Here is a 20,138-nt window from a genome sequence, read left to right on the forward strand (position 1 = left end):
CTCCTCTCCTCCTCTCCTCCTCCTCTCCTCCTCCTCTTCTTCTCCTCTTCTCCTCTTCCTCTCCTCTCCTCTCTTCTCCTCTCTTCTCCTCTCTTCTTCCTTCCTTCCTTCCAGAGAGGAAGGGATGAAGAAAGAAAAATGAAAGAAAGAAAAAGAGAGAGAAGGAAGGAGGGAGAGGAAGGAAGAAAGAGAGAGAAAGAAAGAAAAAAAGAAAGAGAGAGAGAGAAAGAAGAAAGTCATAAAGCATGTAAAAGAAAATAATAGTTGGATAGATTGAGCTGATAAGAAGCTGAAAAGCTCTGTATTAAATGAAGTCACAATTGACAGCAAAATGAACCAAATGCTTAAAAAAAAAAGCTGAAAGTAGCATCCGAGTTAAGAAAAATTAAAGCTTCGAACATAGCCACTGATTAGTGCTAAATTTTGAAAATGGTAATTCAACTTTATTTACGAGGCAAAATATAATTACATTTAAATTTGAGGGAAGAGAATTTAATTCTTATTAATGACAGAAAGACGGAGCAAGATGCTTTAATGCCAGAAAAATTGTCTGATGTTCATGGATGGAAGAGAAAATTAGATTCGGCGCTGAGCATTCTCCCCTGGTACAAGTCTCATTTGTGTAGCCAGAATTGTTCTCTCTCTGAGAAACATTACCTTCTCAGCCCAGAAAGCACAGTGCCGACAGCCAATTAAACATCAAAAGGAAATCATCGGGCCGGGCTATTTCTGTATAGGTATGTTACAAGACGGGAAACTCAAGGTTAGAATTTCACTGGAGAAATAATATCCATTGAGACTTGACATTTCCCATACCCCTTCCCAAAGCCAGTGACAGCCTAAGACTCAAAGTTCAGAATAATAAATATCGAAGAGATTGACATTGGCAGGGAGGAGAGTGTGATGGCAGAAGCAGAGAGGAGTCCACCAGTTGCTTGGGAAGTAACAAGAGATTTACACAGAAAGAGATGGTCAGGTCCTAGCACTTAATCAAAGACTGGAAAACTGAGCCCAGACAGGCACACTGCTAAATACCGCCAGAGTTAAAGGTTGATAAAGCAAGAGCTGGCAGCTTTGTAATTTAGCAGAATTTCCCTCGACAGCCCTGGAACATTTTCTATCAGAACTGGAGCCTTTCAGTATGCAAATATAAGCCCCCCCCTGCAATTGGACTTCAGAGTCAGGCTTCTGTTTGGATGCTCTGGCTGACACTTTGTAGCAAATCTCCAGTCAGCTTCCTGAATCAAACTGCTGCTACTATAACTTGTAATTTAAAAGAAGAAGAAGAAAAAAAAGAAACCTGTCCTTTGAATGGAAATGTTACATTTTAACAGAGCCCCTTCCCATATGTGCTTCATGATTTATTCAAACAACTCTGTAAGACCCTGACAGGGCAGGTGGTGCTGTTCCCAGGAAACCGGGGTTCAAGGAACTTGGGTGAGTTGCCCAAAGATACTTTGGGGAAACCAAGATTCAAAGCCAAAATCCTCTGGCTCATATTTTTCCCTTATACAACACTTTCACTGGCAACTACCAAGGCTTGTGCTAAAGCTGGCAAGACAAGGCAGACATCAGGACTGTGCAATGCCAATCAGTTCATGTAGTGCCTTTGCCATGAACCATGCATCTTACTCTTGTTTCCCGTAGCCATGATAAAATACCCTGACAAAAGCAACCTCCGAGAGTAAGGGCTTATTTTAGCTCACAGCTCCAGCTCCTAGTGCATCAGAGCAGGGAAGTCAAGACAACAGGACTAAGAAGCAGCTAATCACATCATATCAACAGGCAAGAACAGCAGGGAAAGCACACATGCCTCCCCGTGCTCAGCTTGCTTTCTCCTTTTCTTTTTATTAGATATTTTCTTTATTTACATTTCAAATGTTATTCCCTTTCCTTGTTTCCCCCTCTGAAAACTCCCTACTCCCTCCCCCTGCTCAGCAATCCACCCACCCCCTGGGGTTCCTGGCCCTGGCGTTCCCCTACACTGGTGCATAGAGCCTTCACAGGACCAAGGGTCTCTCCTCCCATTGATGACCGACTAGGCCATCCTCTGCTACATATGCAGCTGGAGCCATGGATCCCTCCAAGTGTACTCTCTGGTTGGTGGTTTAGTCCCTGGGAATTCTGAGGGTCCTGATTGGTTCATATTGTTGTTCCTCCTAGGGATGGAGGAGAGATGCTCGGTGGATTAATAGTACTTGATATGCAAGAGGACCCAAGTTCAAATCCATAGCACCCACATTAAAAAGCCAGGAATGGCTGCTCAACCCTACATCCCTGAATCACTACCAGAGTCAGAAACAGGGCTTCCTGGCCACTAATCTGGCTCCCAGTTCACCGAGAGACCCTTGCGGTGCCAATCAGTTCATGTAGTGCCTTTGCCATGAACCATGCGTGGAAGAAATACGGTGCAGTGATAAACCGGGACACTTATGCTCTCCTCTGACTTCCTTAGACTCGTGCACAAGCACACACTCACACACACACATGTATATCGCACATATACATACCACACATATACAAATGCTGGTAGTAAGTCGGAAGATGGCGTAGGACCTCTATGAAGTTTGAAGTACCTAGGAGACATGCAGGTGGCAGTACCTAGGAAAACTAGATAGATGAACTCATGAATAAGTGGAGGAATTAAGCCTTTACACAAGGAGACTGGAGCTAGAGGTCTTTGAAAGATTTATCACCTATCTCTTTACTTCCTTAGGCTCTCGTGGAGGAGTTTGGGATGAGGGGTTTCCGGCCCCAGTCAAAATATGCAGCCTGGTCCTGTTCTTTGGCTTCTCTGCTCCCTGGCCTTTCCTAGTAGTTTTCCTGCCAATTCAGACACCATTCAGAGTCCTTTTCTGGGCTAGGTTTGAAGGCCTCTCTAATCAGGAAGCCAGATATCCTCCAATTAAGATGAATGTCAGAGGCTTACTGCTTCTTGCCACAGGTACTTTGTCAGGACCTGCAATCTGAACCCTGGGGAATAGGTGTGGAGGCCTGCTCTGCCTGTGCCCTAGGTCTCTAGTCTCTGCCTGGTCTGGGGGCTCTCCAAGCTCCCTGAGTGAGGTGAAAGGCCACTCGATTTCCACAGCTCATTAGCTTTCTACCTTCTTGGTCTATGGAGCAGAGCCACGACCTGGAGCAGTTCTGGCTGGAGGGTTTGGGGGAGGTGAGTGGTTCAAGCTTGGCCTTGATGTCCAGAGGAGACTAATTACTGTAGGGACAGCAGAAGCTCGTTCTTGTACCTTTTTCCTCTCATGGTTTCTTCCAGAAACCTGCACTGAGATAAAGCAACCATCTGCTCAGCTTGCAGGGAAGGAAGGCGGGGCTGCCATGCTCGGGGAAAGATAGTTTGCTGGAAACCCAAGGAGATTCTCACCCCTGGGAGAAAAATGAACTGTACTCTAATAACCGACCATGTGCCAGGCAGGTGGCTGGCTTTGTGCTAGTTTGTGCACATGGGTTCCTTGGAGATGGGTCTAATTTTATATTATCTCCACATCCCGAGCTTCTAAGGCTATCATGAACATAGTAGGTGCTTGGCATATTTTTGAATTAATTGTAAACTTCTGGTGGAGAGTTGTCATTGTCACCATCCTATAAATGACATAGATAAGGCTCGGAGGTGGGCAGCATTCGTTCCCCATAGGTAGGAAGTAGTGAAACACCCAGCTCCTTACATGACTGCAGGCCTTCACGCTGTTCAAAGGCATAGAACTTTGGAAAAGTATGTGGCCCACTATGGCCCTCTAACTTGGCAACACAGAGATATAGCAGAAGGCACATTTTCTGTATGAGACATTAGTCTGTGATGGCAGGGTCCTTGAGGCACTATCTGTAGACTAATGGCCCTGAGAGAAGAGTCCACACCGGGGTGTATCGGGGTGCCTGGAACCTAGATGAGACTTCTCCCAGCCAGGATTGAAGAAGGAGGATCCATGGAGGAGCTGGAGACAGAAAGCACGTGTTGACTTGAGCCTATGCAGATGGACCACAGGAGGCCCACATGGGAAGAACCCATGCAGAAGCCTAGAGAAGGGACACCGAGTACAATGGCTGTTCTTTTGTAGCCATTTGCAAAGAAGACTCTATGTGACTGCTTTTCTGAGGCAGCTAACAAGGTCTTGCTCAAGTACTGGCATTTACAGCACCTTTCTATAAAGGCAAGGCACTTTCTTCCTTCTTGCCTGCCTTCCTGTCTATAGCACCGCTAGAAGATTTCTGGGGTGCCTTCTCATGCTCTAACCACAAAAGCTGCTCCCCAGAGTCCTCAGCTCTCCCTTCCTTGACTCTCCATCCACTTTAAGGGGATCTCCTGGTGATAACACGCCACCTACAAAGCACCTTCTGCCGTCCCTGGCTTGCCCACCTTCAGTTCCCACCCATCCCTTGGTCCTCAGTCTCCACCTGGCTGCCTTCTCCACCACTCACTGATTCCCCAGTTTCTGCATCTCTCTTTCATGCCCACCTTGCAATCCCCAGACACTCCCCAAGCAGTCACTGTCTCTGGACACACAGCTGGCTTCTGCCCTCTCAGTTGCCAGATCTCATCATGGGCAAGATGGGCAGCCTCTCTGCCACATCCTGCACTTGTCGCACTCCCCACACTCTGAGAGCTCTAATGTGCAGTCCACAGAGGGGCTACCTCAGTGTCCACACAGATTCACTGCCATTCCACCCGGCAGAGCTTTTTGCCTCCTAATTCCTGAGGACCAACACCATTGCTTAAGTCCTCCTGTGTTATTCTGGATGGTCCTTTACATATCCTGTGCCCCACACACCTCTCTGCCTGTATTTCTATGCCCACCAGAGATACTACTCACAAGGCCTGTCCCTCCAGTTACACTTCGGATTCAGTGCTTGCCAACTGTTCAAAGTCACCTCAGTGGAATCCAATGTCCTTGTTCTCTTCCTAGCTTCTAATCTCCCTTCACTTGGCTACTTTCTAGGATGCAAGCATGATGGATTTTCCATTTAATGACTGTTTGCTCCATAAAAGGTGGGAAGAATATAAAACACCGTCCTTGGACTTCATATAACTGGCCTATAGCCCCAAGATCTTGGTATCTATACCACATACTGCCTAATTTTTATGCAACTTTTGAGAAAGCTGAGGCATAGAGAGATGAAGCAACTGGATCATATGGTTGGGGTGGGTGGGTGGTGACATGCTAAATGATGAAGTAGCCGAGTAGACAGACAGATGGTCTGATGTTTGGGCAGACGGATGGGGGGGGGGGAAGCAGAAGAGAAAGGGCTCAGTGTACTGGGGTTTGGGCTAGGGTGAGGAAGCAGAAGCCGTTTCCAGTTTCAGCACTCAGGTTGTTTAACTCAGGCAATGATCTACTAAACAAGTTATACTCACAAAACCCTGTCTGATTGCATCAGGGACCTCACTTCAACCTGATCCCACAGTTGATGGACCAAGAAAACCAGGCTAGACAGACATCTTTCATTCTAGCCAATAAACGGTTGAGCAAACAACTTCATCTGCCCAAGCTGTTTGCCCAACTGTGATATGGAAGTGAAAAACTGTCCTGAGGTATTAATGAATCAAAGGGGGTATGTGTGGGCACCACCAATAACTTGGGAACACTGAGGACACTTTGTCCCGTCCTCATTTTGACTCACATGCTGGCTAGTGTGACTTAAACTCTCCATCTGCCCAGATCTCAAAGACAAGTAGTTAAACAGAAAATGCTATCAGGAAACATTATCCCTCTATGGAAATAGCTAAGATCATTCTCCTAACCTCAGGTCCTAAGCAAAATAAAATCATCTTTATTATCTTATCAATGCTCAGTAGAGACTTATGAAGACTTCCTAGAGGTCACACGGGTCAGACTCAGTTTCTACACCCAAGGAATTTCTAAACCACTTTCACCTCATTTTTCTCATTCCGTGGGAGTTTTCAGGCACTTGCGGAGGGTGCATTCTCTACCCCCAGTTTTTAATCAATGTATATATTTCCGAATAGACGATACTCTATGAGGAAATTATTCATAAATCTCTCCCATTAGGGCAAAGGCACAGCCTCACCTTCCAGCTTTTTTTAATGAACAGGATTGCAAAGTAAGTCCAGACAAATTAAAACACAACTGTGATAGGTCCCAGGTTTCATCTGGGCTTGTTTGAGGATTAGTGTTTAATGAGAGGAGCTTGAGGCAATCTTTCCCTGATGTCCACACTTCTGGGCATAGTTACAAATAACCAACTCTTACATCTTTTCTCATCCTGTCACCTGTTCCTCGTATGTCCACTTCCTCCCATGCCATGAAAGATGGCAGGTACAGAGCAGGAGCTGGCATGAGGGAAGATGGGCCTACAAGCATATGGACTAAGCCCTTCAACAGTTACAGAGCTCACAGGGGTTGGAGATGGGTGTTTAAAAAGCTTATCTCCCAAGAATATTGAGCCTCTGTTTGAATGTATTTGGTGGTAATTTTTTAATATCATGGCCCTGAGATGGGGTTGAGCTAGCAGACATGCGTCTCCTCCAGGAAGTGATTTTAATATCTCTCTGTTCATTCAACAAATCTTTATGGGAAAGCCATACTGCACCATACCTGTGCCAGTGTCAGAGCCCAAATAGATAAAACCTAGACCCCTCCATGCTTCTGGAAACTGCTCCCGTGTAGCTTGATACCATTTTGACACAATTGTGCCCAGGCTCTCCATCAGTCAATCCTGTTCACAGTTGTTTATGTCTGAGTTTCTTGTGTGGGCCATTTTCTTCAGTTCTACAATTTACCCTGTGCGAGCATCTCCCCAGTTCAGAAACGAAGAACAGTGGCTGAGAAGGGTTAAGGACTTTTTCCAAAGGTCCACAGCTGGGAAGTTGGGTAGTCACATCCAAAACCAAGCCTGCCCTATTGCTTGTGGATCACAAAAGATTTCTCCTAGACCCTAGGGTCTTTCAAATTCAGGCAAAAAGTTTTGGTTCTGATCACATAAGAGTCCAATAGCCATGAGCAAATGTTCTCTTGCATTGGGTGTGAAGCAAGCATTGGCATTCCCTTTTATCTTTTGACATTGCTACATTTGCCCTGTCTCATTTCCTTTTTTATTAAAAGCTAAATAAATAGAACGTGTGAAATTTGTCATGTTCGGACTATGCCAGCCATAGATTCTACGCTAGGGTCTTTACTTTGGGGCATGCCAACTCATTTAACCTGATGGACGTAGGTTACATTGTCTGTGATGCTGGAATACAACTCCTAGGGGAATGGAGAGCAAGGTCTGTCAGGCTTAGCTCTTCAAGCCCACTGTCAGTTTTGCACTTAGGAAGTTACCCATGCGAGAGTGAGTCCTGCAACACTCCCTAAAGTGGCTGAAGCTCCCCCACCCCACTCTCATTTAGAAAGAAGAAACTTGAGGTTTAGAAAGGAGCTGTGACCCACTTTCATGACGACCTTTTCTATTATGTAAATGGCATATGAGCTGTCAAAGCACATTCTAGAGCATTGTCCTGTTTGGTTCTCACCAAGCACACTGTGAAGCTTTATCTGCTTTAATGTCAAGGCAGAATCTGAGAAGGAAAAATAAAACAGTTCCTTTTATTTCAAGGGCAAAAATAATAAATAAAAAGTACTGAGGGGGGAATAGAGACTACAGTCTGAAGCCACATGGTAAAGTAGCAGCTCAGGTTTCTACTCCCATCATGCACTGAAGGTCCCTTCCACTCGGTCAAATAGGCTTTCCTGTGTTACCATCAGTTAGCACCCCATAAACATCAAGGTCACCCGGTTTGGGCCCCTTCCATTAAAATGTACACAAGCTCACAACCAAGCTTGTAAAGGGCCATGGAGGGTCCAGCAGGCACCAGGCAGCTTTAGAGGACAGGAGACCATGCTCAGCACAAAGAAGAAGGTGGAATGCTTAGGTGGTCAGACCAAACTCTGCATGCAGGGGCATCCTGGGGGAAACCCCACTTCATCTCATGGATCCCAGGACTGGACCTGGATGTGACAAAGAAAAAAAAAACCCTGGGACCAGAAGTGGGTAGGAGGGGTCTGCTGGATCTCTGAGGAAGGTCTCCCCAGGACATGCATCTTGTTTATTCTGAGGCTCCATTTAAAGAAATGCCTGCTCTGCAGAACTCCATTGTTCCCAGGATGCTAAAACAAGGAAAATGCACGAGATGCCTGTGAGACCTTACCAAGCATCCTCAGACTCTAGCTCTCAGAAGCCACATCTCTAAGGACAGTAACAAGATATTCTTACTATATTATTGTAAGAATTAGTGAGAAACCATATGTGAGTGTGCTTTGGAAGGTGTAAAACTTCGTAGAAGTGTTAAATCAAAAATACCTTTCCCCCACATTACCTCATTTGATCTAATACCAGGCCTGTGAGAGCAGGGAAGAATTATTACCCCCATTTTACAGAAATGCCAAGTGAGGCTCAGCGGGTTATATAATGCAGTGCAGTTTATCCAGTCAGTAAATGGCAAAGCCACAGGTAAATCCAGAGCATGTCTCCTCCTTAGATGCATGGTTTTAATCCATTGTAACTAAGCAAAGAAGTGCAGACATTAATAACGGCTGTATATGAATATATGTGAAGCTACATATACTATATGCATATATTGAATAATCTTCAGCATGCCAACATCAGTTTGTACTCTCTTGGGGCAGACTTGTATCTTATTGGCCTGTATATTTCAGCACTAGGCACAGGGCTCAGGGTAAGCAAGGATGGGAGATCACTAGAAGTGAATCATGGGAATTCACTGATGCTGGGATCAGGCACTAAGTCCCCTGGGCAGTGGGCTTTCAGCGTTTCCACCATACAAAGGATGGAAAGGAAGCTCAGAGTAGCCAGAGGAGCAGGTCACCAGGCTGGCAAGCCTGAAGTCTGCAGTCAGCACTGCCTCCAAACTAATTAATAGCAGTCTGAAGTGAAGCCCACATTCTGTGTTCATAACTCCTGCATCTGGAGATTGGATCACTGCAGATTGGGAACGGAAGTTGTATCTATGCTGAATACAGATTTTTTTTGTTTTGCCATCATTCCCTAAACAATATTGCAAACAACCATAAATACAATTGTTTGGGTATGACACGGAGGTAGAGATGGTTTAAAGTATAGCGGAGGTTAGGAGAGCGTGTTGTGCTCTTTTATACAAGGAACTTGAACATCTATGGATTTTGGTATTCAAAGGGATAATGGCTCTGGAACCAATCTCCTTTAATACCAAAGATGACCTTACCTGAAGCTAAGACCTGAAGGCCCATAGGCAACTGCAGGGGAAAACCCTCCTTTTCTTCTCTTGGCCCTTCTGCTGCTCTTTGCCCTGCCGCCTGAAACCCAGCTGCTGCCTTGGCCCCCGCTGCTCATGGTCTCTGGGTTCACATCTCAGTGCAAACAGAGGGCTGTTCGCTGTTTACTTTCATACCATCAATTGCCACTTAGAAAAAGTGCTGGGCAAACCCAAACTAAGTCATTCTTCTCTCCCAGGGTGCTCAGCCAGCCTCCAGAGTGACCAGGAAGCACAGCCCTTTGGCTGTGTATAAATAGATGGAAGTGTCAGAGATACAACCTAACCCAGGACTGGCAGGGTCAGGAGCCTGAAGATTACTCCTCTTTGACTTTAGGAAAGCCCAAGATGTCGTCTGAGGGAAATGCTACCCCAGAGAGCTGCTGGATGTGTCATACTGAGTTGTATAGTCCCATCTTCTAGAGATGTTAGACAAACAGGCATGCTGGACATTCAGCCAGGCTGAGAGACGTATACATCAACTTTCCATGCTCAGGTGCCTGTCACATGGAGCACCTTCATCTGTCTATTATTTAATGAGCATCAATTCAGGAAAAGAGGTGATCAGAGGAAGGAGAGGCAGCCCCAGGTTGCTGCTGAGCAGAGAATCACCTTCTGATATGGGGTGGGAAGAAGCAAGAGGTTAACCACCAGTGAATTACAGACAACTTCTTAGAGGAGGAGAGGCCTTGAGCCTTGTACCTGCTGGTTGTAATGTGTAGCAGGGAGGGTATCGTAGCATAGAATCTGTCTTAGAGCCCAAAGGGACTTTAGACATTATCAGGTTCCCCCAGAAGTAGATGAGGAAGCTGACACCCAGGGAGAGGAACTAAGTGACCCTGGGGTCCCAAGACCAGTGACTAAGCAGGCCAAGACTTCACAAGCCTGTTTGAACGCCCAGTGGGAAGTGAGCTGCCTTGCCCTCCATCTTGAATTACTTGAGGCCTTCTGTGCTCTGCTCTTCCCTGAGTACTCACCACCATCTACAGAGTAGCAGTAGGCTGTTCTGGAGCAAGGCTTCACTGCTCACATCCTCCAAACCAAAAACTGTAGCTCCGTGGGTCCAAGGGAGCATCCTACATAGTCCCACAGTGCAGAGGCCCCTGGATGCAGCACAGATCCTGTCTCTGTCTCCAGATGACAACCGTTTCTGCCCATCTGCAGCTGCTACCCTGCCTGCCCCTGGACAGCCAAGAGTTGCCATGTGTACTGCTTGTAGCCATGATCTCCATGCTGAGGTGGCAGCTTGGCAAGATATCTGTGTAGGAAAACAAAATAGATAGCAATTCTTACTGTGCTTCTTAAAATTTCCAGCTCTTTGTCTATGATGATGATGATCATCATCATCTAGGTTGGTAATAAAAGTCAGAACCACTGAGACTCAATTTTTTTTTCTGGTGTGTGTGTGTACGCTTGTGTGCATGTGTGTGAATGTGTGTACTCTCCCTGTTTTATCACTCTCTACCATATTCTGTTATAGACAGGATCTCTTACTAAACCCTAAGCTCACCTCTTTGACTAGACTGGCTGTCTGGGCAACTCTGGAACTACAGGCACTTGTAGCCATGCCCAGCTTTAATATGGGTACAGGGGTTCCAAGCTAAGAGTGTTGAGCTTATGCGGCAAGCATTACTGTGCTGTCTCCCAGCCCTTTGCCATTCCCTTAGCAAAAGTTCCTAGAACGAGAGCAGTTTCTAGACCAGCAGTGCCTCTTACAAGGGAGAAATGGGTGGAAACAGCTTGACACTGGCTCTTCTTTAGCCCAGTTGCAAAGAAATTTAAATTGTTGGAATTTTCACATCCGTTGGAAAACTGTTAGCCATGAGTCAGTCAAGTCTAGGCCTCCATCAGGGCCCTGGAAAACAAGATCCTGGGGTATGTGTGCTGCACAAATTTCCTCAAAAGCAGTTGCAGTTTAGAAACCTTTGGCTCTCCGTTTTCAGTAAGCATGAAGCAGCTGCTGGCTTGGAGCCCAGGGGACTTGTGAATCGTGCCCTGTGTGCTTTGCACCCACACAGACCAGCCTTTGTGAAGGACAAGGCGGCCTCACTCTGGCCATGAGGTAGCCTCCTCCCCCAGCTGTTTACTTTGGAACTAAAAGCTCATTTAGATGGCAGTAAGGGAGAGCATGAAGCTGAAGGACAGAGAATAAACCCAGCATCACAGGATAAACACTGTTGGAGGACAACACCAAAAACCCTGTGAGTGTGTGCTCTCTCTCTCTCTCTCTCTCTCTCTCTCTCTCTCTCTCTCTCTCTCTCTCTCTCTCTCTCTCTCTCTCTCTCTCTCTCTTCCTCACTGGAGTCAAGGCTGCAGGGAAATGCCATGGAGTCCTTGCCAGGCCCACATGCAACTTCATTTGGCGACAGGGACTCACCCTCGCTTTGTTTTNTGTTGGAGGACAACACCAAAAACCCTGTGAGTGTAAAAACTTTAACACTTTTTATAAAACTTTTTCTTTCTCTCTCTCTCTCTCTCTCTCTCTCTCTCTCTCTCTCTCTCTCTCTCCTCTCCACTGGAGTCAAGGCTGCAGGGAAATGCCATGGAGTCCTTGCCAGGCCCACATGCAACTTCATTTGGCGACAGGGACTCACCCTCGCTTTGTTTTCACACATAACTGGTTTTTAATTAAATCTGACTTTTTCTCACATCTGTTCAGAAGGCCGGTCCCCTTTGGAAGTGGCAAGCACAAAAGTAGGGACAGACTGGCAGTAGGGAAAAGCAAACAGAGTGGAGCTGCACAATCCCCCTCCCCTGGTGAGGAAGCTCGGGCTGGCAGGCCTCTGCCAAAGGATTGTTCTTCAGGGTCATTGGCTGGGGAAAGTACTCTGCCAAGCCACTAGAATCCCTACCGCTCACAGAGCCTAACTAGGTGGCCAAGTGTGACCCTTGTTCCCAGCAACAACTGGCTTAATAAGCTTTTGTTCTCTCTCCTCCCACCCCCACCCCTTGGCCCTTCTTTCTTGCCCACAGAGATCTGTGCCGCTGACTGTGGTGGCCATGGCGTCTGCGTAGGAGGCACCTGCCGCTGTGAGGATGGTTGGATGGGGGCCGCATGCGACCAACGGGCCTGCCACCCACGCTGTGCAGAACACGGGACCTGCCGGGACGGCAAGTGTGAATGCAGCCCCGGCTGGAACGGAGAACACTGCACCATAGGTATGGCGGGCACCCGTCCTGGGGCATTCGGGTTGCTCTCAAGACATTTCCAGGGCAGCCTGGTTCTCCTCCATTGCATGTGGATTGGCACCAAAAGTCCTTTCATCTGATGACATTATGACTGGCTTTTCCTAGACCTGAGTTGAGTTTAAACGCACCATCTGTCATTTTCAGCACACGTCCTCCCAGTTTGCATTCCCCAGGTGGCACCTAGCTGGTTAGCAGGTCTTGCTGTTTAGCTGGTCCTGAGCTAAATGCAACACTGCTCTTTGCCCAGCGATGAGTCAAATGGCAGCAATGGGCAAGCGCCATCGCCTCTCGGAATCTGTTTCCTCACCTATAGGATGGGGAGGATAGTGAAAGAGTTTGGCAGAGTGGCACACGGTGGAATGCTCCAAACATGAAGCCATCATTGCATCCCCTGGCTATGTAGCTCCTAGTAGTAGCAGTGGCTCCTGAAGAGGCCTCTAACCTTGGCACAGAGCTCTCCTCCAGGGCCCTTAGGCCACATCTGCATTCCTCTTTTCCTTGCCCCAGGCTTCCATCCTGTCTGCATCTGTCTCCTTTCTCCTCTCTGGGGGCTGTTCCGCACCAGTCCCTGCTGAAGCAGCACCATCGGCAGCTTTAAAAACAAGCTGATCACTTCTTCCCGTCTCTCTGCCTTTCCTGCTGGCTTTGTTGATTTTAAACACAGCCAGACGTTTCGCTTGGTTTATTATCCTGGAATGAACACTCACCAAAAGCTCTTTATTAAATCAACTGCTTTGTGTACTCGTTTTAACTTCTTCCCTTTCCTATTTTTCTTTCTTTCTTTTTAAAGAAAGGGTTTGCAATCAGATGGTAAGCACATGGCTTTTATAAGGCAGAATTCCAGGTGCCTCTCAGCATAGAAACTGACCTCTTGGGTCTCACAGAAATGGCAAGAAAAACCCTAGCTTTTGAGAGACAAAGGAGTTTTAAGCAAATGGTGATACCTTGCATCCGTTCTTTCTGTTTCGCCATTACTTCACATCGTTGGTCCCTTGCAATATCACCAAGTCAATAAACAGCTATGGAACACATTATATTTATTAACAATAATGGCTCCTAATTTTTGAGTATTTACGATGTGTCAAGCACTGTGCCCAAGGCCTTAACTGCATTATTTTACACTTCTAACAATGCAAAGAGGGATGGATTATTTTCTTTTTCTCAGAGACCTGAGAGGAAAGGTCATCTAACATTTTAAAAACAAGAATTAGAAGCTTGATTCCCCCCCCCCTTTCCAGCTGTTTGCCCTACAGCCCTTACAGATGGTGCCCAGGTGATCCAGCTCCAGTCCTGTCCAGATGCCCAGAGACCGGGCAGTTTGTCTAGTATGGCTCAGAGTCCTCCCACTTTGCTTCAGCCCACATTCCTCACATATCCCCTTCAGATTCGTGATACAGCGTTCTCTCCCCACAGCAGACTATGCCATCCCATCTCACTGTATGCTACCTGACAGCTTCTGTATGACGATGTCAGCCTACTTCAGGGCTGCCTTGGAATTCTCCCAGTGAAAAGTGAGGCGAGTTGTCTGAAGGGTCTCTGCTTTCCTCTGTGTTTTCCTCTGAGGGCAGCCTAACCTTTCAGCCTCTTTACCCAGAAGTCCATTCCCATTCAAAGAAAGGATCATGCACCAGAGAAATGGCTCACTCAGTAAACCACCTGCCTTGCAAGCCTTAGGACCTGAGTTCAATCCCCAGAGCTGATGTCAAAGCCAAGTGTGGTGGCCCATGCATCTGACGGCAGAGGCAGGAGGATCTCTGAAGCATAGTGGCTAACCAGTGTAGCCTAACCGGGCAGCTCCAGGCCAATGAGAGACCATCCCTCACATGAGGCAGATGGTGTTCCTAAGGATGGCACCCAAAGCTTTTCTATGATGTCCATGATGGTTCCCAGGCCTGGGCCTACTGTGTGCAGAATTAAAGGTGTGCACCCCCACACCCTGCTCCCCCCCACACACTTTTAAAGAAACAAACAGTACGAACATAAGGAGAATATATTTTGTTTTCCTTCCCTTACTCATAGAGTTATGAGTTTGCTTTGCCAAATTCAAAAAAAAAAAATGTGCCTCATATAAGGCAAGGCTTCTCACCTATGTTAAATGCTAGGCATGGAGGAAACTCTCCCGTGGTCTCACTGCGAGGATTTATGTCAGGGCTTATGGGCAGGCTGGCCTACGTCTGCAATAGCTATTCATCAGCCTAGCTTTAAGGAGGTCCCACTTATTTTGGAACCAAGACGCCTTACCTTCCTTTCTATGTCTCCTGCCTGCTCTGCTGTTTCCTTTAAGAACATGTTCTTCTCTAGTTCCAGATAGTTTTTTCTCTCTAGATAAAAGAAACATCAAAGTAAATGCAGGTAGCAGAAGAGGAAGATTGACAGTCAAAAAAGAACAAATGTCACAGGACACAGAAGAGGTCGAGGGCTGGTCACAGTGGCTCAGATGAAAGGACCTTGGGCTTGGAATTCTATTCTTCATTGTGTGATGAGCATTTTCTTTGTCTTTGTGTAATTTCCCTGCATGGCTCCCTCCTCCTCTTGGGTCTCTGCTGTGGCCAGCTGCACCCCTGTGAAAAACCCCACCCCCTCGAGCTGAAGGAACACGTCCATACGTCTATCCGTAACCTTGTATGATAGAAGGGGCTGGGGGTTCAAGTTAGAGAGACAATGATGGGTCCTCTTTCCCTTGTTGAAGTGGTAAGAAGAAATCCTTTTAAAAATGATTCCCAGTAAGCATCACATGGGGGACAGAGGAGGCTGATGTGGGAAGTTAGAGATGCTAAGCCTTCAGTTTTTATTTGTCTTTAGTTCACTGGGCCACAATGGGTCTAATCCTGTAGCTGGTTCCCACCCTGCAATCCTGTTCTCTCCTAACCCAGAGATGCTAGTACCTTGACACTGAGTAGTGGTCAAGTCAGGGTCAGGGTCGGTTTGTTTATACAAACAGAAACAGGAAGAAGTTACCTTACAGCAGGCAGGAAGGAAGGAAGCACTTACAGACCAAGGTAAGGCTGGGTTCCCTAAGCCAAGTCCACCAGAACCCTTCTACCCAGGTGACACTTTCCAGAGCAGCTTATAGTTGTAGACTTGACAAGTTGTCCTGTAGAGAATTTGGTCTCCCTTGTCTTTCAAGGAAGCTGCTTATTTTTATCTCAAAAGAAGTTGGCTTTCTGGGGCTGGTGAGATGGCTCAGTGGGTAAGAGCACCCGACTGCTCTTCCAAAGGTCCAGAGTTCAAATCCCAGCAACCACATGGTGGCTCACAACCATCTGTAACGAGATCTGGCGCCCTCTTCTGGAGTGTCTGAAGACAGCTACAGTGTACTTACATATAATAAATCTTTAAAAAAAAAAAAAAAAAGAAGTTGACTTTCTGAAGAAGAGGAAATGTGTCAATGACATCTTCCTTACTGACAATACTTTTTATTATTATAAGACTGCTCCACATGTACCCCTCCCCCCTCCCATACCTTCTGTTAAGGAATCACCCAGTCCTAGCACCGAGAGAGGGTAGGTCTCTGGTGAGACTGCCATAGGGAAACTGCACAGTTGTTTGGGGGGGCAGTTTTTCTCTCAGTGGATTCAGAGTGTACGGCTCCATGACTTCACCAGCGATGATGACAGAATTCCAGCCCTTTCCTCTACCACCCGAAGGACGGCATACCAATCATGCCAGAAGTGGGTCACCTGAAATTATCCCCAAAAGAAGAAGGACTCTTCAATTTTGTTTTGGTCTCTCCATACAAATGCTTTCATTTGCAAATGTGGCACTCATTTGCATATAAAACACTCATTTGCATATATGGGGAGCTACCGGTTTTTTCCTAGTCTAGAAGCTAAGGTAGGATGACTTGGTTCTATTCCTCAAGTGTATGGTCCATACACCGTCATCAAAAGCTCATTTTTAGATGTCTGTCCCAGGAATGTTTTGGGTCCTATAAATCCAAGGCTTGACCTCCAATTTCTCTAGAAAAGCTGAAAACTATTGTTAAATTTAAGAAGGTGCTCAATTTCTTTTCCTGTCTGAAAACGCTAACATTCCGGATCAATTCTATGGTGATCATTTTACTCACCTCAGTGCCCCTCACCCACGGAGCCTCAAAACATGTGTGGGAAATGCCAGCCTCTGATTTCATTTATAAAATCCAACCTTGACCCCAAAGCTGTGATAGCGGGAGATGCCAGACACTCAGGATTAGTTACTGAACTTCAGGAGAGCCGTCCAGTCACATAAATCCTGACTCTTAAACAACAGCCTCTTCTGGGAGTAAAGATCAAAATAGCACGCTGATGACGCAACCCCCTGAGTGAACGAAACCAGACTTCACGGTGGAGAGGAATTTTAAAGGAAACCACAGAATCTTCTGAAGCCCTTTGTCCACTTTCGAATGGTAGCTTTCAGGTTTCCCTTGGTAATCACACAAGGGTTCAGAAGTCGCTCAGGAGACATGATGACCCTCTACTACCCATCCTCTAAAGCTCTCCTAACAAGACCTAAGACAGAGACTGTCAGGAAAGGGAGAGAGGGGGAAACTGCACACAAGGATCCACCTGGAATAATGAGAATAGGAGTCTCATTCCTGGTATCTCTGGGAGACTGGTAATGGTGGGGAAGTGGAAGAAAATAAATGAGATTTCTGGAGTCATCTCAGGGTGGGTACCCCTGACTATCCCTCCACCAGTCCTGTATCCAGGGGGGGAAAAAAACCCATGAATTTGTTGGATCTTAACAACATCACACCAGTAGCTGGTATGTGCCAGAAAGAAGCTCAGGTGACTCTCGCCACCTTCCCGCCACCTGCTGCACTGAGCAACCTCTGCTTCATCTGCCTTGTGAACTAGGGATGCAAGTGTTAATTGTCAAGTCAAGACTCCTGGGGGTGTGAGGAGAGGAAGCCTCAGGTCTTGTTCTCCACCACCCTTGATAGAGGCCCCAGTTCTCCAGGGGACCATTGTAATAAACCCTTAGAAAGCCCTGTGGATGTAGGCCAGTGAAAAAAAAAACATTTTCACATTGGTGGTCCCAGAAATGCCAGAGACCTGAGGCCACCCCAGAACCTACTGTCAGTGACTCTGTGATGCCAGTTTCTCTACTTCCTCAGTGACTGAGAGATAGCAAGAGCCCAAGAAACATTTGTGCAATGTCAAGGAAATGACTGCAGCCTACAAGGGAAGATGCTGCAGCTGCAGCTGCTACTGCCGCCGCTGCCACTACCTTTATCCCAAAGCCCTGAGACTTAACCCAAAACACACAGACTCCATGAGCTCTTTAACCACCTTTAACAATGCAAACTTATGGGCTTGCCACCATCTTCTCTAAATGCTTTAATACCATAGATTTCAAATGGCAGTGTTGGAGAACATTCATGTCAAGATGTTTAAGCAGTTACTGTGTGGACTTCTGCCTTTATCTTTTCAGTAAACTGTATTGGACTTCAAAAACCCAGATGTCACTTCCATTCTCAATAGCCAAAGATGGAAGTCTTTTCCTAGTCCAAGAATTCTTGAACTTGGTGTATCAGCTTTTTGACTCAGCGTGATTTATGGTGTCATGGTGTTGTCATAGCGAAGGAACCCCTTTTGATATGTGTACTCGGGATTTGAAATTTTCAATGGCCGCACTTCTCTCCTGAAAACCCACACTCCGAATACAGCCTGAGCTGTCTCAGTTGCTTCTGCTGGCTTCTGTTCCCATCCGTAGTCGGGAGAAATTAGCAAGCATATTTAAAAGGCATTAAAGTATTTGTACTAAATAAGATCTGTATTACTATACAGTCTTTGGAAGTGAAATGACATTCAAAGAGAAAGAACTCTCTGAAGTCAGCCCCGGCTTTCAGGAGATTGTCCCGTGGAGCTTGTATAATCTTCGGTAGGCACTATTAAGTCTGAAGACAATCGAGGATATTCTCTGTTCGGAAAACTCCCGAAAAGCATCAGCTACACCGTGATGGTCATGTGGATCCCAGTGATGGGGACTCACTTACCCTAGCCATTTTGGGGAGAGAAATCACAGCTCATGTCGCACATTCTGTCCCAAGTTTAGAGTTGTTAGAAGAATGTATGATTAGGATCCTCTGAAAGAGCTCTGCATATCTGAAAGCTACGAAATCGACCAGAGCCAGGACATCCTGTGTGTCCTTGCTCTCTGATAGCAAAACTATCACCACACGAGGAGATGTCTACAAAATTTTAGACTGCTTTGCAAATTTAGATTATTGTATACAACTAAAGAAACAGATGAACCAAGAAACAGTGGCATTCCTCTCTTGGCCAGAGACCTCCTGAATATTTTTAAGATGGGCTCTCCCCATATTTCATTTTTTCATTTGGGTGGTCCCCATGTTTGCCATTCCATGGCTTGTGTATTCACTCCTGCTTAGAAGCCATTCTCCCCAGTACCCTCTTATATCCTGCTGATGAACAGACCCCACAGCACCTCTCAGAATAAAGGGAAGTATACCGGCCCTGTTAAGTCCCCTGTTCCCAACTTTCCACTTGGCTAAGCAGCTTCCTGGTGCATATTTCATCATAACAGCTACTGCACTGATACATGAACTAAGAGCAGGGTCTCTCATCTACCAGTGTTTTTGGAGTAAATCGACAGATGATTGATACATAAATCAGTAGATGACAGACAGACAGCAATAGTACCTATCATTTTTCTGAAGTGAGGAAAAGAATGTCCTTACAGTTTATACAATCATGGCTTCCAGATAAAGCTTCTCCATTATAGCTCAGTCCTATCTGGGACTTTTGATTCTCATGTGGGCATTCGTTGCTTTAGAAGACTTCCCGCTCTGTCTGGCCTGTATGAGAACATGGGAAAAAGAGGCATAGTGAGACTGGAGATGGGAGCCTCTTCAATAGCCCAGATGAGGAGACTGAGCATGCTGCTGACACAGGCTGGGACTAAAGAGACCAGTCCTGAGCATTCAGACACAGCTCTTATGTATGCACTGAGTTTGTATATCAGAGCAATGTTTGCCACAGATCTTCACACGTAGACAAGACCTTAAATTGTCAAGTAATTCAAATGGCCTCTCCATTGGAAAACCAAGCATGCGCCATTCTGTCTTTTGAGTTAAGAAGTGGCCAGGTTTCCTTTTCTTGTTCCCACTTTTCACAGTTACATCCATTGACCTCACATTCCTCATAAGATACAGGAAGTAGGGGTACATCTTATTCAGCACACCCAACATTCTGCATTTGAGTCTGTGTAGAAATGACTGTTCCCATATAATTTGAGACAAGCTAGCAATGTCTCAACCTAGGATTCTAGTATGTATCAGAAATGATGCAGAATCTGTATACCTCTAACCTCCAATTTCTCAGGACCCTATCTGCCCAGATAACTTGTCACTCTGATTCCCCTTGAGGGAGGTTGGCCATTGACCTGTTTAGACAAAGGAGTTAGTTGTGATTTTCCCTTGAATGCTAGTGAGCCCGACAGAGCAGACTGTGGCCATTTGTGCAGCCTCTGGGACTTGTTTCTCCTGTTGCATTCCTCCACGTGTTTCCTGTTTATATGACTGCATTTCCGAATGCCTGGCTCCCAGAATGAGTTGACCATTCCTCTCGGCTCTTCATGGAGAATGTGCTTGCTCTCCTTCCTTCTACCCCATGTCATTTTGTCTTTGGTTTGGTTTTTCCCACCATGGCAGAGGCCTGCCCCAAACACTGGGCACCACCCTGACTCCCCA

The 20,138-nt window shown here is 46.3% G+C and overlaps 1 protein-coding gene and 1 long non-coding RNA gene across 4 annotated transcripts in view; one reads left to right on the forward strand and one right to left on the reverse strand.

The window, feature by feature from the left end:
• Tenm4 (teneurin transmembrane protein 4) overlaps positions 1–20,138 on the forward strand; it is a 699,747-nt gene that overhangs the window by 573,551 nt on the left and 106,058 nt on the right. For all 3 annotated transcript variants that reach the window (XM_029479436.1, XM_029479435.1, XM_021166324.2), the window contains one exon: positions 12,230–12,415. In XM_029479436.1, coding sequence (XP_029335296.1) covers positions 12,230–12,415 — 186 coding nt within the window. The remainder of the gene's footprint in view (positions 1–12,229; positions 12,416–20,138) is intronic.
• Positions 6,131–16,691, reverse strand: LOC110297536. The gene is made up of 4 exons (XR_002378297.1): positions 16,512–16,691; positions 14,687–14,766; positions 10,234–10,514; positions 6,131–7,525 (listed from the first exon to the last, which is right to left on the reverse strand). It is a non-coding gene; the product is annotated as an uncharacterized LOC110297536 (long non-coding RNA).

Source organism: Mus caroli, chromosome 7 (genome assembly GCF_900094665.2).
Source record: "Mus caroli chromosome 7, CAROLI_EIJ_v1.1, whole genome shotgun sequence".
In the NCBI taxonomy this organism is placed as follows: domain Eukaryota; kingdom Metazoa; phylum Chordata; class Mammalia; order Rodentia; family Muridae; genus Mus; species Mus caroli.